General features: G+C 37.7%; 1 protein-coding gene across 11 annotated transcripts in view; it reads left to right on the top strand.

Annotated features, from left to right (window-relative positions):
* ARL15 (ADP ribosylation factor like GTPase 15) overlaps positions 1-23,744 on the top strand; it is a 261,132-nt gene that overhangs the window by 106,228 nt on the left and 131,160 nt on the right. For all 11 annotated transcript variants that reach the window (XM_039390403.1, XM_039390406.1, XM_039390405.1 and 8 more), the window contains 2 exons: positions 9,459-9,603; positions 12,373-12,432. In XM_039390403.1, coding sequence (XP_039246337.1) covers positions 9,459-9,603; positions 12,373-12,432 — 205 coding nt within the window. The remainder of the gene's footprint in view (positions 1-9,458; positions 9,604-12,372; positions 12,433-23,744) is intronic.

Below are 23,744 nucleotides of genomic sequence, written 5' to 3'. Positions count from 1 at the left end.
GATTGCAAGCAAATCTTTCCCACAAAAGAAAATAATCTGGCATAATGATATACTCTTGTGGATGGAAGTGTTTCATCCTTAATTGATAAAAAGTGATGGTTGTTTCACCAGGAGAAACTTCTTAGTTTGGGTTATCAGCACTGCAGAGCTGGACACTGGCATACCTATGAGTCTGTATGGCAGGCTGTTTTGTCAGCAAGGCCACAATAATCTCTGTTTTCATAAAAAAATAAAGCTGGTTCTTGCTAGCTCCCATTTTCATGTAAAAAAATTTACCATTTATTTGGGTTTTTTTTACCCACCTAACTCAAGAAAATGAGTGGGCATTGGTCAATACTTATGAAAAAAATCCTGTTTGTGGGGTGATTGTGTGGATTTTTTTTGGATTTTTTTTGTTTGTTTCATTGGTTTTGTTTGGTTTTTTTAACAGTGCAAGCGCATGAAAACATCTTCTATCTGCAGTCGACCATTACTCTGTATGATCTGTTTCCTTCCCTGTCAGCTGACAATTCCCATCTCAGATTGAGTTGTATTCCCCAAACATTTGGGCACTAGAAGAAGGGCACCTGTTGGGTTTCTCTTCAAGGCAGTTTAAAGGCTGTGTAGTCCTTGATCCACGCAGGATCAAGGAGTAACAAATTTGACTGTTCTGATTTTGCAGTGTTAGATGAACAAAATAGCCAGTGGAATCTTTATCAACAAACAGATGGGTGACAGCTGAGAAACTCCATAGTAGATGTAAATATACAGCCAGAAAAAATATCCAAACCTGCACCTGGAGAGAGGAGAAATGTGAAATGCCTGTGTTGGAGCGTGAGATGTTTTCAATGACTGAAGTTTCTCAAACCTAACTCATGAAGAGTTTAATTGAGGCAAAACCTGTTCAGCATTCCAGGAGGCTCTCATTGATTAACACTTGAAGAATTTTTAATGGTACTCGAGATTCATATGCCTTCCTCTTATTGTATATTTTGGATTAATGGTTTTGTGTGGGTTGGTCTCTTTCCTCTCATGGTAGTAATGTGCTGTGCTAGCAAAGTACAGCTGTTATCGTCTTTAAGGGGGATGGGGGGAAGAAGAGAAGTTCCTGTATATGTTACTACATATTTCATATTCCCTAGGTCTTTTGGTCAAAATAGGTATTCTCCTAAAGGTTCTTATTTTTTGTAAATATAATGCGCTGGGAAGGTAAAATGAAAAGGCCACATAAGATCAGATTCCTTCATAGGGAGTCCAGTGAATAAGAGATGCCCATAGCCTGCAACTATCCAATGCTTCAAATGCAACACTAGAGATTGATAATGCCATGAACTAGTAATAGACCACATCTGTTGGATCTTCCTTTTGTGTGTCCACCAATACTGGTGTAGTTCTTACTCCATTTTCTAGTGTTGAAAGGCAGTCTTGTCTTTAAACACTAAAGATTTGTGACTTATGAATTTGGCCATAAGATTTATACTGTCTCCAAAATCAATCTATCCTTGTTCTGTCCACCTCCTTCTCTTATCTAAATACTTCCATTACTTCTTGTTAGACTGTGTGCACTAGCAATGCTATTCATCCTTACATTTAGATGTTAAATGGATAGACTGTTTCTAGTTTAGTAGCTTTTCTTTTTTTTGCATCGGTGTCTACTGATATCTTCTTTCCCTTACCTCCTGATAATTTTAGAGCAACTAAACATTTGTTGGTTTGCTCACTTCTTGGTTGAGCAATGCCTAAATTTGCTGTGTTGTGCTCTGTGTACTGTATGAGCAGAGTTAGCAGCAGGAACTCCTGAGCAGGTTTAAAAGTGACAGTTGAAACTGTACTTTCATTTTTTTAATGTACTGTCACACTATCATGATTGTGTTTAATTTTACTGTATGGTATCTTGCAAATTAATTCTAAAACTTTTCTGACATTGAAAAAAAAAAACCCAGTAAACAGTTGGCTCAGGAACTGTACAGGGATGACTTTCAGCAAGCCTGAAAGCCCTAAGATGTGTTTTTGTTTAGTTGTTGTTGTCATTTGTAGCTTTTTTGGGGGGACATATTAAGAAAAAATAAACCCTATATTCATCTTTCATCCTTACTGGAAATTAGACGTGACAGGAGGTGTCACATCCTTCACTTTTGCACATTTGGGCAGTGCTGCTACTGCCTTTTTTGCTGGTATTTTTGATGATTCTTCAGGCTTTTTTTAGTGTGGTTGTGTTTCCTTAAGTTGTGAAACAAATTGTTTGCAAAGGCTTTCGTTCATCTTTTTTGTTGTCTTTGTTTCTTGCTGTTAAATGTGAACGGACTGATGGACTGAATGAGATGAGTTACTCTTGTGCAATAAAGCAAGTGGAAAACAAACTGTTGGAGAGGAAACAACTTGAGCAATAATTCTACACCTGATGGAACTTAGAAGTGTCCAAAAGCCCCTTGGAGCTTGATTTGTTTGATACTGCAGTGAAGCAAGTGATTATTTTCTGTTAAGAGAACCACCTGTGCACGTTTATAACTGTTTTGCTGACTCAGCTTTGGTTTATTATAGCAATGTGCCATTTTATTTTATGTAGGCTTTTAAATCATACTACTGCATTGAGCATCTGCATACATCTAGAACTTGATATTATTTTACTTCATGCTGTTTTCTAGCACGTTGTGAATGGAGGAGAGAGTCATAATTTGGTTTTGATTTTATAAGGAGTGTGCAAGAGATTAAGGTCAGAGAATCTCATTTTCCCTTTTGGGTGTGAGGTTTGTGATTTGTTTTGGCTGATGGTAGGGGAAGGACTCCTGTTGCCTTACAGCTTCTTCCAGGGAAGTTGTCTTTGACTGCATTTAGTGAATTTTTGTGATTCCTGAACTTCTGGGTCAAGCCTTCACTCAAGAGCAGTTTGACTGATATCACATGAAACGAATTATCTCCTGCAATTTGACCCACTGTGATTGTATTATCACAACCATGAAGTCTTTTGAAACTATATGCTCTGAACAGCAGTGTTCTATCTGGCTTGTCAGAAGTCATCCAGTTCTTTCTTCTTGACTGTATTTCCTCTAAGCCTTCTCTGTTGGTAGCAGAGTTGTCAAATATGTCTAAGAACAAATAGGGCTGTGACATTTGTCTGATTTTGGTACTTGAGCCTGTGTCTTATGTCTTGTTCATCTGGTGACTATATAGGGATGTTGGAAGTTTTTTGAGGTGTGATTGCTCCTTTTGGGACTCCAGAATCTGGCTTCTCTAAAATACCAGGAAGTTCTTGATAGAGGAAGGTAAATAGTTTCAACCAATGAATCTAAATGTATTTCTTAGTAGTCAGAAGGGAGAATTTGAGATTCCTGCTCCAAACTGTATATTGCTGTGTGACAGAGATGGTCCTGTACAAACCTCATGAAGTTCAAAAAGATCAAGTGCAAGGTCCTGCACCTGAGTCGGGGAAATCCCAAGCACATCTGCTGGCTGGGCAGAGAACAGATTGAGAGCAGCCCTGCCAAGAAGGACTTGAGTGTTCTAGTGGATGAGAGGCTGGACATGACCCAGCAATGTGCACTTGCAGCCCAGAAAGCCAATTGTGTCCTGGGCTGCATCAAGGGTAGTGTGGCCAGCAGGTCGAGGGAGGTGATTCTGCCTCTCTACTCTGCTCTTTGGAGACCCCACCTGGAGTGCTCCATCCAGCTCCGGGGTCCTCACGCAGGAAGGACATTGACCTGTTAGACCAGGTCCAGAGGAGAAGGTCTCTCCGGTGAAGACAGGCTGAGAGCACTGGACTTGTTCAGCCTGGAGAATAGGTGAGACCTTAGGAGCAGCCTTCTGGTATCTGAAGGGAGCCTGCGAGACAGCTAGTGAGGGACTGGTGACAAGGGCAGGTAGTCATAGAGGGAATGATTTGAAACAAGCAGAGGGTAGATTTAGATTACATATTAGGAAGAAATTACGTACTGTGAGGGTGGTGAGAACCTGAAGCAGGTTGTCCGGAGAAGCTGTGGGTGTTGAAAGCGTTGGATGTGTCTTTGAGCAACCTTCTAATAGAAGGTGTCTTGGCTCATGGCAGGGGGAGTGAATCTTTGTGGTCCCTTCTGACCCAAACCATTCTATGATTCTATGATTTCCGTAAGGTAGGATATCACCAGGACTCCTTTTGCTCTGTAAAAGTGCCTTGCTTCACTGAGAATTTGTTTTCTTCTGTCCTTTTTTATATTGTGCTGTCTCTAATGCCATATGCTTGTCTGTCTTCCTGCAGCATAGGCTGATACAAAGTTGAAGAGGCGTAGGTGCATGTGTAGAAAGAGTGCTTTTGGTGCAGTCAGTGGGGTGACCACTCACTCATTAGCGGGGTTAAACTAGAAGATTGTTTGTAGACTGTCATAGAAGGAAACTAATCATGAGTTTAGAGGTTTTATCCAAGCTGAACTTCACTTCAGGATGGCAGTGGCTATGTGTGCATTCATTCATCTCTCTTGGTAGCCACAAAATGAACAGCAATCTGTTAGATTTTGTTCTCATTACTGAAGTGACGTAGACAAAGATAAACCCTATCAGTCTGATGTTTTGAAAACCTGAAAGCAGTGTCACTTATGGTGTGTCTTAAATTAAGTAGGTTTTCCTCTTCCTCCTTTTTTTTTTTCTGTTATGGTAAAACCACCTGTGCAGCTATATGGAAACTGAAGAGTCTGCAGCTTTAGCTCACACAATCAAATGTATAGATTCTGTTGTACTAATTTAAAGTTAAGGTACTAATACAGTTAAAGTTTAGTTTATTTATATATCCTTTTTCCCCCCTCTCTGTTCACGGTGTATAATTTCATTCTAGTATTATGTGTATTTTATTATTTGCATTCAGTTATTCCACTGCTGTTCCCAGTTGTTTCCTATTGTTAACATTATAACTGTCTACCTTGTGCCACTGTGTCCCTCCCCCCCAACCCCCTACCCTCTTCATATCAGCTTTTCAAGGTTTGAGATTTCATTTTGCTTCTGTACCTCAGACAACATCAGAACTATGGAATCTTCTGTGTGTAAATTTTACTTCTTTTAATAAACTTCGTGAGTTTTATTAACAGCTTCAGATGATGATTAACGAAGTCCTCTGGATATAAGTGTACACTGGGTACTAGAACTCTGTTTATTCAAAGATACCTTAACTGAAAAATAAAATGTGAAGGAAGACCATATCCATAAGTATAAGCCAGAGGGGGAAGGGAGCAGAGTTATGGTTGAGCTTTCAGCCTTAATTCTGTATTTCAAGAGTTCTGAATGCTTGGTTTGTTAGCATTAGTGCTGCACTAACTTAGGGTATTTTTCCATGAGAGTGTGTGTGTTTAACCAACTAAGCATGAAATCCCTTGCTACTGTTTGTCCCTATTAAATAGTGGCAACAAAAGAAACAGACAGGAGATGGGTCCAGAACAAAGCAGAAATAATGGAGTATTTCACTCCAAAAAGGAGAGTGAAACGAGAAGTACAATGAGTAGGCAAAGACAGACTCAACAGCTGGAGGCAGTTTAATGTGTTGTAGAGAGTAGTAATTCAGGGACATTTGCTGCCCAGAGCTTCAATCTGTGATCTCCGAGCGAGCGGCACAGACATCAGAAGTGTTTGACCATCCCTGCTGTAAACACAATATGCTTTTCCCCAGAAGAACTCTCCATAGAACTTTAAAGGAACACTGTCTAGGATTGTCAGCATAAATACTGATCCACCTAAAACAAGAGTTGTCTTGTTGGGTTAGAAATCCATAAGGTAGAGTAGAACTGACTAACTTCTTCCTTAACTCTTGCAAATAATTATACATGCACATGCAGTGTGTGCACACACTTAGAAGTGAAAGTCACAGTGGTTCTGAATATTGCACAAATTTCTGCACACTGCAGCATGTATTACTCCCAATTTCTTCGATAGGTACATCCTCTTTTCAAAAACTGGCTAAATGCGTACATATTATAAAGATACCTTATTGTTTTATTTTCAGTACTTAAAAATACATTTGTTCATTAAAATACAAAATTAATATTAAAATTGTGAAAGCTTACATTTTGATATGTTACTCCCCTTATAGTAAATAAGGTCTTACCCTGATAAGATGAAAAAGGCTCAAAAAAAAGTTGTTTATTTTTTGTTGCTAACAGTGGGACTGGAATATATGGCCATACCCCAAACAACCTTTTAGTGACTGTACCAGCCAGCTCTGCTTGACCATCTGTTTGCAGTAGTCCAGTGTTTTCTTTCTGTCCCCTCCAACACTTCCTCCAAGAGGCACTGTTTGGGTTCAGTTTGCTTTATAATACCTAGAAGGCAGGCTTTTATTGCCCATTGAGAAAATAGGGTTTGGGAATCAGTGGAAGAAACTTCCAAGTCTATTTCTGACTAGTGTTTTGAGAGCAGTCAGACTGTTAGTTCAAGCTTCTCTTATGCCCTTTGGGTTGTCCAAATGGAGTAGAAAGTATACTGTTTTGGGAAAGAACTGAGCACTAGCAGTGGATTGAGCAAGTCTCTCAGTGTTTTTGATATATTTGTGTTTTGGAATTCTGGGATGGCTTCTTTAGTTACTACTACACATTTATTGCAGTTCTGTGGATTTCAGAGTGCACTGTAATGCATCTTAAATAATGTGTAGCTCTTAGTCCATGGTTATAAAATATTTCAGGATGCATTTCCTGTCCATAATAAAATGCAGAATATAAGGTGTAATTTTATTTGCATAGTCAATGACCCCTGAATTTTCTACTCTCCATAGATATTGTACAGCTACTAGATGCAGCTGCCAAAGTTGTGACAATAGAGGTTTACTGTTCCATAATGGAGTTCTGACTTTGTTAGGGGCCAGGTAACTTTAAGCTGCTGAGAGAACAGGAAGAGGGTGATCAGGCTGTTTGTATAGTGGTATTTCCAATAGGAGAGATGCTCACTGAGCTCGAGTAAGGAAGATTGCAGAACAAGTTTATAAAGTTCGAATATATTATTACAAGTATCCCCTGCAATGTGCTGTAGAATTTCTCATGTCAGCCACTTCTAAGTGCTATACACAGTAGCTTAAGTTTCAGCAGCTTTTTGAAGCTAGAATATTAAAAGTTTGTTTTCATTACAGCTAAACCAATCTACTGAAGGAACTTAGCCTAGCACAAGGACAAAGTCACGAATATAACAAAGATAGGGGAATCATATAAAATAAAATATGAGAGTTGTCCGGAGGGAGCCATTTACCTGGCTTCTGGAAATCTCAGAAATTTTCATACCTAACTGTGCTTACTGGTGAAGGATGTGTCAGAGAGTGGTGGGTCTACATGTACTGGTTTGGATGTGCAATTTGACTTGGATTTTTGATCATATGCTTAATCCACAGCACATAAAGATTCTCCAGACTAAGTTAGACTTGAGGAATCTGCACTAAAGAGATACTGAAGTTTACAAAACCTGCCTGTGGAGCCCTTCTGTCACCCACAGAGCCTCCATATGTATTCTACAAAGAGCATAAATTACCTTTCACAGAATTTAGATGTTATTAGGTGTTGTCAGGGCTGCAAGAGACGTCTGGTTGCATAAGAACTGGCACAGTGTCTGGACAGAGAGAAGCACAGAATTCCGTCAGCTCATCTATTCCTTTATGATTTTCAATATGACATCAAGAGATTGTTGCAAAGATGCCATACTGACAGGGACAAATTGAATGCTTTTTAAAGACTGGCTGCAGAGGGTCTGACACACAGCCTCGGGAGCTCTGGCAAGCTTCGAAGAATTTTATGTGGCCTTCAGCCTGATATCCATTAAGTGAAAACTCTATTTAAAGGAGTTTATGTTGTGCAGTGAACTCAGTTGGCCTTTCTCACGTAAGTGCCGGAGTGGAATATTTGCTGTAGCTTTGTAGAATCTGAGAGATAAATATAAACCAGTAAATAAATAGAACACCAATAAAGCTATAAGGCATGTTTACTCCTTTAAGCTATGGACACGTAAGTGCAAATCTTCTTGAAAAAAAATATTCTTGAATCAAATTTCAATAGACACAAAGCTATTATTTTTTAAAACCTCTTGCCCTTGTTCAGCTTAACTACTACTATAAATATTTTTACTTCTTCTAAAGTATTTTTTTCACTTTTTTAAAAGGTGTTAAAGGAGTTTGATAACTTTCACCAAACATATCTTTTCCTTCTTTGAAGCAATGAAAACTGTTTCAACAGCATGTATAATAGCTTACAATCTATATGGAAAGAATCCAATTAAATTTCTGTGTTCTGTGAGCTGTCTTTTTATAATCACATTCTCACTGGATGATTTGCTCACAGGGTCAGACCCCACTATTTGCGTCAGTGCCTTACTGACATCAGTTCAGTTTCTCTGCTCCTACAGTAGTCCTCAATGGGAGAAACTGGATAGTTATTAAGACAAACTAGGTTAAGGTTGGAAAGACCAGATCTCTTTTCCCAGTACAGTGATTAGTTTGTGGTTAAGATGGAAATGGGGCTATGTAAAGACAGAATTTGTGAGAAAGGAGTGATTACATAAACAAGTTTTCCCTTCTCTGTTACAGCAGATGCCTTCCTCTGATATGAAGGTGGCATATGTTGGGGGAAAAGGTATTTATATATATTGGGCTGGTGGAGGTCTGTCTTGGACATTAGCAGGTAATGCTATATACATCAAATATAAACTTCCTAGCTCTATACATCAAATATAAACTTCCTAGCTTTCCCAGGCTGGTACGCTTTTAGATTTTTACATAAAAAGCTTCTATATTGCAATAAGGAAAGGTCTGAAGAACCTTACTGAGTGCCTAAGGGACCTTTTGGATGAGCTTGGCCAACTATGGTAAAACTGTTTAAGAGAAGTGAGCAGAATCCTGAAGTAGGCTTTGTGTAAGATATTTTTATTTCTTTATATCATGATTAATTTATAGTTTTCCAGGGAAGGTGACAAATCTGCGTATTTTTTGCTAGAGCTATGTCCAGCAAGGTTTATTTATGTATTTACAAGCCATACTTCTTTATGGTTGATGCTGTAAGCTAAAATGCATGATAAAGCAAGCCCAGGAAGCACATTAGTGGAGCAAAGGTTCTTGATTCTTTCCTATGACAATAGGTAAAGCCTTACCAGCAGCTGCTGAAGAATGACTCTGATATTCTCACCAGATATTGCATGAAATTAACACAGGAAGCAAACTAATGCATAACCAACTGCAGAGCTGACTGGGGCATGTGCCTATTTTGCTGTATGTGCACACTTTGTGCTATTTGGGAAATATTCCTCAAACCAGCTCTTTGAGGTTTAGGTGAAAATCTCACAAATATATTTATGTTATTCTAGATTTTAGTTCAGATTGTCTTGGGTCTATTAATTGTTGACTTAGTCAAAATAGCAAGTTGGAATAATAATTTGCTTCTCTCCAATGCATTTATGTTTATAAACTTGAATTTAGAACATTGTTGAATAAGCATTTGAAAAAACCTAAAAAGGTAACCTCATCCTTTTGTTTTTGTTTTGTTTGTTTTGCCCAGTGTTTTAGAGCACTTTGCTGCAAGGGACCGCCACCACCACGACCTGAATATGACTTAGTTTGCATAGGCCTCTCTGGTTCTGGCAAGACAAGTCTTCTGTCTCAGCTTTGCAGTGAGAGCCTGGAGAATATCGTGTCTACCACAGGTAGGATGGTGTCTTTATTCCGTGGTGTGCTGTAACATTTCCCAAAGGTAACTTTTGAATCATATAGCAAAGGTTGCAGAGAGCTTCAGCCTACTTATTTTACTGTTGAAAGTACCTAATGGATTGCTTTGAAGCTACCACTACTTACTCTTTCAGTGTTTGTTCATACATTGGGGAATATCCATGAAAACACACAACTTGGAATGTGTTAAAGATCCAAACAGTGTGGTGTAATGAAGCAGAACCATAATATACAGTAGCACTGTCCTGTAGACACGTTACAGCATTTCTTTCTTCTCATTTTACTTTAGGCTTTTAAGCAGTCTTGTTATATGGAGAGAAAAGAGGAGAATGTGCTGTAAAATAGAATAGGACAGTGATGCTTTGAAACTTAAACTGGGATTTATTTCTGCACATACTTGGTCTGTACTGCCTTATGGTGTATGCTAGCAACCAAAAGAATAAATGTGATAGAGAGAATTTTTTTCTAGTGATAATCCCTACTTTTTAGAGCAGCAACAGGTTTGTTTTGTAGTAAGGACAGATTGGGATCAGAGAATCAGTTTACAGAAAGTTTCAGTTGTATTGAGAAGGTACATAGAAACAGACAGCACAACCACAGATAAAAGGTATCTTAAGTCCAAAAAATTTTAATAGACATCTTGATATAGGTGAACTTGAATGCCTAATACTGAAAAGGGTGTTTTGATTGAAAAACAATCCATGAACAAAACAGCACCAGAAGAATCAGAAACAGGAATACCTGGCTGCAAAGTTCTGAAAGAGGAAAGATTAGATCATAGAGATCAAAGAAATCTGGTTCAGTGGCTGCAGCAATTATTAAGGTTGATTTGCTGATGGAACAGATACCAAGTGTTGTGCAAGTAACTTGTGTTTACACTTGCATGGTTTTGTATTGTAGCTGTGGTCCATGGGCTTGAATTTTATGAATATGCCTTAGTAACCCTGTTTTGTTAAATTTACAAGAACATAAGGTTATTTAATACAACTGTAAGTAAAATGTAAAACAGATACAAGAGAATACTGGGTTTTTCTTATGATGAATAATTAACCTGTTGCCTACGTAGTGGTATTGGGAATGTTAGAGATCTGACACTTCATTGTGTGGAGAAGGTGTCAATGACTAACTCAAAAAGTTAGAGGGAAATTGTAGAGTAATTCAGTCTTGTCCCCCCCTCCCCTGGCCTCTGCCACCATCTCCTGAGCTTTATCTTTAGAATTTGTCTGGAATTAGAGCAAATTGTACTTTAAAACTTGAGACTCAGAAAGAAATAGTAAAACCAATTTAAATAGGATAGAGTTATCAAAGGAAATAGTGAAAATACAATTAATTAAAAAATTATTTTTTTCCAGGTAGATGCAATAAAATACTATTATTTAATCAGGCAACTTGAGGAATGAAAAATTACTCTGGGGAATACTAAGCAGTGTCTAAAGCAAAATGATGCCATATGGGATATTCAGCTTATAATAAATCTGCTCGTGTATACCATATCTGTGCTACATCAGAGAATATTGTGGAGATTACAAGAATACAGTGTGACAACTTCTCCACTCATATTTCAAACTATAACCTGTATTTTTGGTTTTCTCATCAATGCCACTCAGGTCCATTCCAGTTTTTCCTTCTTTCAAGGAAGAGTTTAAGATTTAAGACAACAAACCCAAAAATATTTCATAATTATTCCCTTCAGATTTTCTTGTACTTTCCTCTTCTGCATCTAGCACTGACCATAGCTGGAGTACTGGAATCCCTTATTGATCTGATCTGGGAGAAAAAAACATCTTGTTTCTGTTAAATGATAGCTAATAAACTTGAAGTGTAACACATTGATTCAAAAATTCTTTACTCAGTTCACAGGTATGTAATCATGTTGAAACAGTGTGTGCTAGATGGAAATAAATTAAATGTCTGGATATTTTATGCTGAAAGAGCAGACATAATTTTTCCTATGTAAAATATTATGTACACTTATATATATGTATCTACTAAACATACAGAATTTAGTATATAATACATTGATGACTTGCTGGGAGCCTTTCACATTCCCTTTCTCTTGGCTGTCTAAATTTTCAGATAAGGGTAAAGATCACACATTTTGGTGGTTCGGTTTTGTTTCTTTTTTTTTTTTTAATTAGGTTTAAGCATGAAATGAACTAGTATAGGATTCAGAGATGTTTTTGGTATGCTTGTAACCATTTTAATACATCCAACTAAGGTCTGTAAAAGGATCTTTCAGTTAATAACATTTATGGACAGGGGGTAATTATATATAAAATTTATACTCTGAGTGTAGCCAAAACACTCAGAAGATTAAATGGAAGAAAACAATGATTTGAATTGCATGTTGTCTTCAGCATCTCCTAAAAATTGCAGAACAATCACTTCGTATTACTAGTAGTCTGAAATCTCTACATTAGTTCTAGATGTAGTAAGAGATAATTTTATATCAGTAACTCCTTACCAAATGATAGATGGCCTGAGTGTAAGTTTTGTGCTTAATTTTATGTGTGCCAGCTACTTAATAGTATAATTGAAAATTTCATTGCTTATACTGATCTATTCTCTTCCTCCCACCCCTCCCACCATGCCTTATAATTGACTTTTTAATAACACATTGAAATAGAATTTCACAAGCAAAATCCTGGTTCTTGATGGGAAAAGTCTTCTTTTCTGAATGTATGCAATAGATTTCAAATGGCCTCTTTAACAAATAACTTACTATTCCTCTTTATTTCTGTTCTTAGGTTTTAGTATAAAAGCGGTGCCATTCCAGAATGCCATCTTGAACGTAAAAGAACTTGGAGGTACGGCACTTATTCATTTGGTTATAAAAACATTCAGTGTCTAGATCCCATAATAACAGATAGTTGTTTAAAATTGTTAGTTGTTTTAAATTTAAAAATGATTAATCAGTGCAACTGGAATTAAAAATCTGTGTTTCATCACAGAAGATAAAGTTGAGAAAAGTTGTACAAATCCTGACCTCAAAGAACAAAGGGTAAAAAGCAGGAGGAGCAGAAGGCAGCCAAATGTGGTGTATCTCCTAACTGTAATCTCTTGGTTTGCAATGGTTAGGTCATACAAAAGTACAAACTGGACTGAAACTGTAGTATGGCTGAAGTAGCAGCTCAAGGAAGTGTGTTCCCTGTGTTTATTGTACGTATAAGCTTTTACTTATGAGCATGGGCCCAGGTAACTATATAAAGATTTGGCAAAACCAATATATTTACTGCACCACTGAATGTGTTACAAAGGTAGCCAACTTCTAATGAGTTATATTCTTTGGGAACTGTTCTTCTGTTGGATTTGTTGGATTTTGGAGCCATAGTTGTTTTATGGTTGTGAAGTTTTTTAATTTTCTGTATACACGTAACCTGTTTAGCTGCCCAGTTCTGACTCTGAGTCTCAAGTGATCAAGAGGTAACTGTTAAAAAGAAGAAAACACTCTCCTAATGAGAGTTCTTGTGAAGTATAATGTTCTTCTAATTAAAAAAACCTCTTAGATACTTATATTCTAGAATTTCTTCTTTTTTTATATCTTTTTTATTTATATAAATAGAGTAGAATGAATCTTGAGGATGTTTATTAGATTTTCAGCAAGCTTGGAACCTCTCTTAAGTAGAAATTAATTTGGTTCTTGAAGGAAGTTTCATGAGATCAAATTGCATGACAGTTGTCTTATCTGAAACTGTTTCAAGAAGGCTTTAAGATAAGCACATATGGAAAGGATAGCATTTCCTCTTTACTACCATTGGTCCATGGATTGAAACATATTTATTTCTGTTTGAGCATGTATCCTGTAAAAAATAACCCAGTAGTTTTCTTTGATAAAGGGACCACTTATCAGGAGTAGTGTTGATTCTGCTTGTGTGTGTTATCTGCATGATGTCACTTAGTCATAATGTCACTTTTTGGATTTTTTTTTAAAATATAGTGAATCATTTGCAGTCTAGTTTATACATTCTGCTGCCCAAGCTGTATGAAATATGTAATTCATATAGGTAAATGCAGGTTTTGATCAAGAATTGAATCTATGTATCCTAGAGCAGATTCTCATTAAAGGCTCTTTCTTAACCTTTTCTTTTATGCAGGTTTTGAGAAATCTTAGTAGAGGGCTTTGACTCATGGCAAGATGTCCTGAAGTAATCCAAAATATTTAATCTGGGTTTTTTTAACAAGGATTGTTAGAATTTTTTACCGCATCTATTTATTTCTTTTTCCTTTAAATATGAGTGTTTATATGTCTGTATTTAAAAATTATATAATCTGTTTTACCTATGAGATATTGCAGAAAAATGCTAATTCCAATAGATTTTCATTGTCTAGGTGTAAGGGAGCAAAGGCAAGCTTCCAAAAGTTTGTTTTTCTTCCAAAAGTTGGCGGTCATCAGTGGCATTCCTTAGGGCTCATTATGGGTCCCAGTCCTGTTTAACATCTTTATTGGTGATACGGACAAGGGGATTGAGTGCACCCTCTATGTTCTCAGATGACACGAAGTTGGGTGGGAGCATTGTTCTGTTGGACCATAGAAAGGATCCAGAGGGATCAGGACAGGCTGGATTGATGGGCTGAGGCCAATGGTATGAAGTTCACCAAGGCCAAATGCTGGGTCCTTCACTTTGGTCACAACAACCCCAGACAATGCTATAGGCTGAGGTCAGAGTGGCTGGAGAGCTGCCCAGCAGAAAAGTACCTGGAGGTGCTGGTTGGCAGTGGCTGAACATGAGCCAGCAGCATGCACAGGTGGCCAAGAAGGCTAATGACATCTTGGCCTGTATCACCCATAGTGTGGCCAGCAGGAGCAGGGCAGTGACTCTCCCCCTGTACTGGTGAGGATGCACCTCGAGTTGGGTGTTCAGTTTAGTGTCCCTCATGTCAAGAAGGTGGTGGAGTGAGTTCAGAGAAGGACAACAGAACTGGTGAAGGATCTGGAGCACAAGTCCTATGAAGAGAGGCTGAGGGAGCTGGGGTTGTTTAGCCTGGAGAAGAGGAGGCTCAGGGGAGACCTCGTCACTCTCTACAACTCCCTGAAAGGAGGCTGTAGCCAGGTGGGGGTTGGTCTCTTCTCCCAGGCAACTAGTGACAGGACAAGAGGACACAGGCTCAAGCTGCACCAGGGGAAGCTCAATCTGGACATTGGGAAGAATTTCTTCATGAAAACGCTACTTAAACATTGGAATGGACTACCTGGGGAGGTGGTGGAGTCAGCATCCAGGAAGTGTTCAAGAAAGGACTCGATGTGAAACTTAGTGCCATGGTCTAGTTGACAAGATGGTGATCAGTCAAAGATCGGATTTGATGATCTAACAGGTCTTTTCCAGCCTAAGTCATTCTGTGATTCTGCGGTCAGCATTCAACCTTTTAGCTGAGAAATGTGTTCCTGTTTGATGATTGTAAAGCCTGAGCTTTCTGGAGTATGCATGGTTTCTCTCTTGCCGCTCTATGTAAATAAAGCAAAACATTTTACATGTTTAATCGCTGTTAAATTTTATTTTGGAATTTGTACTTCTGGTGTTGAAGAGAAGTCTATGTTTTTGTCTTATTCTTGATTTTTGTCTTCATTTGTTATGGTATTGTTATATCATTTCTCTTTACTGTAGTGTGGAGGTCTTGTCCAGATATTTGATCTTGGAAACTTGGAGGAAGGTAGAAAGGCGTGTGTTTTTACCAACCACTGTCTGCTGTTACATGTTATTTAGAGAGTGGAGTTCTATATAGTTCTAGTTTTTCATACTTTGTCTTTTTAGGTAACAGAAAGCTTCATATGTCATAATACAGTAACATATTAACAGCCAATATTTAAAACACAGCATAAGTCATACTGCTTATGGTTCTTATATTCAGCAGCCAAGCGTTATGTGAAACAGATGCTGACTGTGTAGTATCCTTTCTGTTTGGCAGAAGTAGTATACTTCCTTGAGGGTGAAGATGGTGCTAGTTTTTACTATGCTGTGTGCCTCTGGAGCTGCTAATGAAGCCAGCTTTTATTTCTTTATTACTGTAGGGGCTGTAAGTTTTCAGGCAAAATATATAGAAAACAGTCTCGTTTTGCCTCTTCCTGGACTGATTAACTCTTCATCATCCTCTAAGATTTAGGGACATGTAAAAAAGTTTGTTGTGCTCTCTTTGCAGAAGTTTTTGTTTGAATCACATGATACTAGAATGTAGAAAACCGTATCCAATTTCTGATTTTTTAAATTGTATTTGTTTTTTAAGACAGGTTGCCTTCCTACCAGAAATAAAGTTTTTATCCAATTTCATAAATGTTAAATGCTATGTTTAAAAACCTTGAATTTGATCCTGAAAAAGTAGGAATATGTACCGCTTTTGAATCTAGCATAGGCCTGCTTGAATTACTTGAAAAGGAAGTCCTGCCTTATTTGCTGACCAAGTTGAACTGCCTGTTCTCTAAGTTACTGCTTTGGTATACCACTAATCCCTTCCTGATTCCTGAAAAATTAAGAAAATTACTGCTTTTCCCCTCAAAATTTAGTCCATAAAATAATGTATGTAACTTAGATTACTGTGAAGATGTACCATGCCCTAGTCCACATTCTTTCAGAATGTACTATTACCAGGACAATTGAAAATCTCTCTCTATATTGTGCAACTCAGCTTAGTAATGGTATAGAAAGAAGCTACAGTTTTGATTATTTCCTGTTAGGGTCCAGTAATCTCTGGTGGGAGCTAAGAATGAAATTGTCTGTGATGAACATAACAGGAAAGTGTGAAAAGGCTGTAAAAATAAGGCAGATGATAACATTTGTTTGGAAGATTCAAGCAGTGTTTCGCTAAACAAAGTTTGGGATGCTGAATACTGAGGTTTCTTCTCAAGATAGATAATGGAAGGTATAATGGCAATAGAAAGCTTTTTCTTTGATTCTAGCAAATTCCAGCCTGGAGACACAGTGGATGAAATCACCATTTATTCTGTGTTTTTTTTCAGTCATATGTTGCTGTAATGCTGTCAAAACAGAGTATGAAGTTGTGGTGTCTGTTGCGACAGAGATATTTACTCAGGACTATGTGAAGATTTCATGTCCATCCTGGAGGTCAACTAATAATTTCCAGTTCTTTTTTTAGAAGAAGTTATTTTATAATTCAGTTTGCTATCTTGTAAATGCAGGTTAGAAACCACCGGTGAGATGCCAAATACTGAGCCACATCAAATTTAAAAGAATGATTCTGGATGTGAGAGGCCCTTTTCCTTCTTATGAAGTTTAAAAATACTAACAACACGTTATAGGGTTTACAAATGTTTTCTATTTTATTTACTAGAAGTTTTTCATATGTTTCTGTTAGGTTATGTAATACACCCAAAGGCCTTTTTCATAAACATAGAGACTGCATGTTGTGTAGTCATATTCAAAAATTCATTTAAGACAAAAATGCGTTAAGTGCTTACCAAAACCAGAGTGGTTAATATCAGGAATGCTCTTGTCTCCAGTTGGTTGAGCATGGCCAGGAAAAGAGAGATGAGAACTTGCCTCCCCACTGCTGTTACTTCTTAAGCTTCATGACCAAAGTCATAAATTCACATTCTTAGGCCAGCTAAATAATTGTCTAAGTGACAGCTTGAGAACAAATAGCTTTAAATAGGATTGATTAAACAAAGCATGCGTATTTTGCCTTAATTTGGAAGTAAAGAGTAGAAGAAAAGAGAGTAGGAGAAGTCACACTGCTGTGCAGTCCAAATTGAAGGGAAAATATGAACCTCTGGAGAAGACAGCAACAGTTGTCAGGTAGTATTTGCCTTGTGAAAAAAATGAGGGAGGAAGGAGAAAATAATGTTGATCTATTAATTGGAATTTAAAATTTAAATATTTTTTTGCTCTGTGGAGGAAGAGTGGAGTACTGAATACCCTTCTAGCAACACAGTCTGTGAGAGCAGATAAAATTTCATCAAGTTAGTAATTGGAAAACTGATCCCAGAAGTCAATGCCAGCCTCAGTCATCTTCAGAAGGATGCAATAAAATCTCCATACTGTATTTGACTAAAAGGCAGTTCATACCTCTACAAAATCTGGTTGCAGAGTACATGCAATGCCATCTGTGACATAGCTTCATCAAACAGTTTACAGAATGTCTTAGCAGATGAAATTTTTAGTTGACCCTGTTGAGCTGTCTAAGCTGTGAGTCGCACAGAGACATTCAGCTCCCGAAAGCATTAAAGTTAGATCTGTTTGCTATCAGTCATGCTCTGCCTGCTGTTCAAATGGTGCCTAAGCCCAGGCTCTGTCGCATAGTTTCCTCATTTCATAGATAAGAACGATCGTTTACGCTCGTTTATGGATTTTGTTAACATGAGTCCTAAGGAAGGTTTGATAAGGATTCAGCCTAGTGTTCTTACCACTGTTCTTTGGAAATACTGTTCTTCTTCAAAACTGGCTTTTTACAGTGAAAAGACAACCTGCAGTCCACCTTATTCACAGCAAGTAGGAACCATGCAAGCAATGACTATCACAGCCATGTACAGTAGGATAACCAAAACACGAAATTTCTAGTTAAGCTTTTTGTGGGGTGAGAGCTGGTTGGTTTTGTTTGTAGGATATTTTCTGGAGGAAAAAGTAGGACCTTTGGTTTAATTAAAAGCCTCTGTCTCCTCTTGGGCTTGCAACTCCATTTTCTTTAGCAGAATCAAAGGATAGAGTGTAGCAGCCTAGTTTAGCATCAGAAATTATATGTGTATTTTATGAAACACTCCTAGACAGAAAGGCCTTGATCATTTCAAAAGCTAAAGCTGATTTAAACTTTTGTGGACCAGTCAGAACAAGGGCTAAGCAGACAGAAATACACAGCTGTATAGACTTGCCGCTTGCTTTGTATGCTTACTAGTCTTAAGTGCCATAAAGAAAGGTGTTTTCTTAGCTTTATTTGAGATAGCTGCACTGTTACCAAAGCTGTGACTGCAGCTCAGGAGAGTACTGAGCCTTGCTGGGTGCTGGCAGCAGTTGTAACCCTGGGGAATTGTGCTGATGCTTCTGAGATCGTGACTGTCACCTCTGTCTAGGAGAGGTGGAAGAAGGGCAGAGGTGGGCTAATGGGTAGAGAGGAAAGTGGCAGATGATTTCCTTGTTGCCAGACATTCTTTGCTAGCCCTAGAGGACTTACTGTGTGTTTGTGAATTTAAAAAACAAATATCCCCAAACATATAGAAAAGGAAAAACGGAAGTGAGAATGGCTATCTATGCCAGCTGCTGCAAATTATTAAATCTTCAGATATCAGACTTAAATAAAGGTTAGAGTATATTGCAGGGCACATATATCCATATCTTCTTTATGAATTATCTGTAAATTTTTTTAATGAACTTTATGTTCTTGACTAGAACAGCAGATTTTTGTTTCAAAGTGCATGCTTTATTTTAATATGGTAGTATAATAACACACACATAAGTAGACCAAGCTGACTTGCTGCAGGCAAGTATAAGTACAACCTTTTTAAAACTTCCAAGTGCATGAAACCTGAATGCTGTTCTAACAGATTTAAATATCAGAGTAGGTAGAGATTCAAAGTTTGAGTCAGCATCTGAGTTAGCTAATAAAGAAAATACTAAAGGCTTGACTTCCAGATTATTCTCACTGGGGAAGCCTGGAAAGCAGACAAGAGATGACAGAGATGGTTTCCATAAACTTCAGTTTGATAAGAAAAATAAAAATAAGAACGATGACTTATGTGCATTTATGATTTTGTATGTTTTGAATGTAAAGGCAGAAAAATTATTCCTCAACTTTTTTTTCTCTTTTATGCTGTTTGTTCAGATTGTAGTTGAATTGCTGCAGTGAATGTAGCTAATTTGACAGTCTCAAAATGTTCCATTTTCTAGGGAAAAAGTGCTGATTTCCAACTACCATGGTTTGTGTATGATTGCAGGAGTGCACTGCCTGAGAGGCTAGAGAAAGCAGACTGATCACTTGGTTTTAAACCCTAGGAAATAGAAGTCCTGGGACTTTTGCACTTGAAGAAGTTTCACATCTGTATTGTCGCAATAGCAATACAAAACAGCCATAGAATGGTGACTTACTTTACACCCGTGGGAAACTTTGGTATCTATGTGTGGATGTGTCTGTCAGATTGGACAAATTAATGTAAGTAGAAGGCGGGTGTCTTAAACAGGTTTTATAAATTTATTTGTAATAAAAAGGAACTAGAGGGTTGAAAAACAGCTAGTGTTGAAAAAACAAAATTTGTATACTGTATTTATTCAAGGGGGGGGGTACTGGGAAACCTGCCTGAGATAGATAAGGAGCAGCCACATCTCTTGAGAATGTGTTAAGATTTCTAAGATTTCAGGTGTCTTCTTGATTACTCAAGAAAACACATCAGTTTTCCATCTGAGGATATGATGGGAAGTGATGTTATAAACCCTGTGTAGATTTAGAAACAGTTATTTTTTTCTTCATAAGGTTTCTTGGAGTGAGAGGGTAGGGTGTGTTCAAAGATTTTGCAAGAACAGATAAGAGATTTCTTTTTTCCCTTCCTTTCCTGCTTACTCCCCCACCCATGAGCTGGTCTTTCATGCAAGAAGATTTTGTAGCATAGTTGGCATATTCCTTGCCATCTTTTCACCTTTATGCTTACTAGAAATGTTCTATTTTATATCAGTAGAGGAATGATCTATATATTTAATTCAACTATAAAACCTTCAAAATATGTAGGTGTCTTTATTTTAGGTGAGTGGATGACATATTTGAAGTGGTAGAAGAGTTATTTGCAGCCTGCAATCTTTCATGTTCCCACATTAGCTTTTTTTGATCCTCTGTTTGAGACCATAACTTCTCCAGACCTGTGATGTAATTTGAGGTGAACAAGAGCTTTTATGTGCAGGCTAGACTATCGTGAAGCAAGGGCTGTGTGACTTTCATCATGCTCTCAATGGAGACTTGCTGCAAGTCTGACAAGTAGCAAATTTGACACGTGTAAATTTGTTTCAGTGTTTTTTTTTCTGTAATGCTATGTTCTGTTCTCCCAAAAGTACTGAAGAGGAGGAGGGAATTGAAGGTAGCCTCAAACTGCTGTGAATGGAGATGTAAATAGAAGTATTTATAGGCGAAAAGAAGATTTGCAGCTCTGCATTTTGTGTGATATTTACAGGAGCGTGTACCTGTGCAACCTGTTTTAGATGTGTATTAAACTGCACATAACTCAAAATCTTCCCTTCAGCTTCCGAGGGGTACTGTTGGCACTACTACAAATCCTTAATGGTGTTGACATGGACTGTTCTGTGGAATTTATTTATATGATATTTAAAAAATATCAAAATGAAAGCTCTTTAAAATTACAGATAATTGAATAAACCTGCCCTGTAGTAATGCTGAATGATTGCGATTTTTAATTGCAACGTCTTGTCATTTTTCTGTAAGGAGAGTTTGAGGTTTTCTTCCTGTTATAAAGCAATTCAAGCCTACATTTGATTGAACATTATCTTCTCTAACAGGTGGTGTGATTGTATTGTAGTGTGTTTTGTTTTGGTTTTTTTCCATCGGTTATTTGTAAACTGGATGCTTTAGTCACATCACAGGACTCAACCTACTCCCATAGGTTCATTGCTGAGGAAAACAAATCATAGGCTCTTGCCTGTGTCTGAGGAAGCTCCTACCCCGAACACTACATTTTAGCAAACATTTCACGTAGCATGTTCCCAAGGTCTAATGTGGATTGTTATGTTTTTCTGATGGTTTTGAGATTATTTTTTTTTTTTTTTTAATCTTTGTTTAGGCATAAAGTGGTTGAAGAAACAGCCGTATGGTGCAAAGCTATTAGAGAAACACATGATATTAGATCTACAAACCTAAATGCTTATTTATTACTATTGTTTGCTAGGATGTTTTGGGTACCAGTTAAGTTCCTGGTTTTGTCTCACCAGTCTTCTGAGAACCTGAGGATGTTCAATGGCTGCACAGTACATTCTGCATTGCCAGAGAGCTCAGAATTTGAAACTTAGTGTCTTAGAAACGTTTGGAATAGATGAAAAAGTTAATTCATAGGATAATCTGTGCTAGACTGCACCTTGAAAAACAACTGCTTGCTTTTTAAGACTGAATTTGTCATGCCATAATGTGTGGATCACATAGTCCAGTGTTTCCCACCCAGGATAACTCCACAACATACTACTTAGTACTCTGAGGAAAGAAGCTGAGAGAAGATTATGCTCTCTGGATATGAAGAGTTAAGGCAAAAGAATATCAGGTTATTTGTCTTCTAGAGGTTGTGATTTCCAGCTGCTGATAGCTTATTGATGCCAAGAATTATTTTTCAAGTGTGTTTGCCAGAAAAATGGTTTAAAATGGCACCCTGAGGTACAAGCTTTAGCTGCCTTTTTTTTTTCTGTCTGCTTAGTGCAAATAATTCTCATTCTTAAAACTCAAGCTGTGATTTCCTCAGAATTGAAGTGTAAGCAGTTTCAGAGCAGGTCATTAGAATAATGGAAGATCCTAAAGAAAATACCAAATTTTGTTGTACATTGTGCCTTGGTTCTTATAACTATGCCATGGTGACTGGCCAGAGCCGGAGAGAAAAAGACTACTATACTTCAGTGGTGTTGGTTTGGGGGCAGTTGATGTGGAGCAACAAAGCTGAGCTACTAAAGAAACAGAACCAAAGAGACAGGAGCGTAAGGTCAACAAATCACCATACTCCTTTTCTGGCTTCAGTGTCCCAGGTAGGGTTCCATGAGCTGCTTTCTTCCATGTGCCTGGATACAAGAGGTCAAATGCTCTGCAGTTCACCTCACAGTTTTTCTGTTTAGAATGACTACGATTACAAAGATAAGACTCAGGTTCTGGCAGTGATGTGATTGAAAAGTAGCTGACTGATGCTTAGAGTAAATAAGACAGATGTTATGTTGCTAGGAAAAAAAATACCTTCAAAGAGCTGATCATGGTCTTGGCCTTTAAGTTCATTGAAAATGATTCTCTACTAGTTTTTAAAGTAATGTGATCCTTCAGATGCCTGCAACACTGCTGTGTGTGGCTATGTAAATAGTGTCCCTCTGGCAACTTGCTTTACTTGGTTCTGATGTAGACAGCTGTTGGGAAAGACTGGGACATCTAACAGATGCTATACAGTTCTTTAGAAGTACAGTTGGCAGATATTTGTGTGGTACAGAAACATAGACCTAGCTTTCAATGCAATCCCTCTTCTGTTTGTATAATATTAATCTTCAGAGGTTGATAAAAAAATGAAACATCTGTTCTATTTGTGCATTGTTACTTTGAGTCTGGTTAAATTAAGAGAGAACTTAAGCAAAGTCTTGACTATAAAACCCATGGCCATTTGCCTTTAAGTAGTCAAGTCTGTAGGCCTCTTGCAGAAAAAAAACAGGTTAGACGTGACTGATATTCTCTGTAAACAAAACTGTGTGTGTCTGTGTTCACAATGTTTGTTAGCTGCCTAAATTGGGTTGGGTGCAGATACTGAAACAAAGTGCTTAAGGTTCCAGTGTAGCTGGTACAAAGACGACAGTAACTCTATGAAGTGAGATTTGAATACTCTTGAGTTGGATACCTAAAGTATATGGTGCAAATTCCTTTCTAGACATTTATGACTTCACCTTTGTTTATAATGTATAAATTAAGTGAATATTTTAAGTATCATATCAATGTTATGGTCATTATGTTGCATTGAAAACTCATTATATATCTACATGTTTCTCAGAAATTTTGTGTCATTTTGTTTCACTGAAAGGTAGAGTTTTATTATTTTCATCTGTGTATACATGAAAGTTCACTTTTCCCTGTCTGAAAGCAAGAAAAGTGTCTGTAAAAGATACCTTCATTATATTTCTGCAAGTCATTGTCTGGCAGACATGTCAAGTTTTCCACTAGACTGTTGCTGCTGCTGCTGTTCACTGTTTAGCATTTGTCCCCATGAGTGTAGTGCCAGATTCAGACATACAAAGAATAGCCCATATCCAAATCATAGTTTAGATAGTTTGACAGCTGTCAAATACAATTTTTTTTTTCCTACCTCAATGCTACAACATATGCTGCTCTCCAGGGGAGACAAAAGCTTTCTGTTGATAACCTTATTGCTTGGCTTCTTTGAGATGGCTGAGTGCTGCTGAACTGTGTCCTAAAAATTACTGTGGCATATCAGCCTGTACAGTCACTCATGTGT

This window comes from Pipra filicauda, unplaced genomic scaffold, assembly GCF_003945595.2.
Source record: "Pipra filicauda isolate LSUMZ 115617 unplaced genomic scaffold, ASM394559v2 scaffold81_size6448238_pilon, whole genome shotgun sequence".
NCBI lineage: Eukaryota > Metazoa > Chordata > Aves > Passeriformes > Pipridae > Pipra > Pipra filicauda.
The sequence above is the reverse complement of the archived record's forward strand: the minus strand, read 5'-3'. Positions and strand labels throughout refer to the sequence as shown.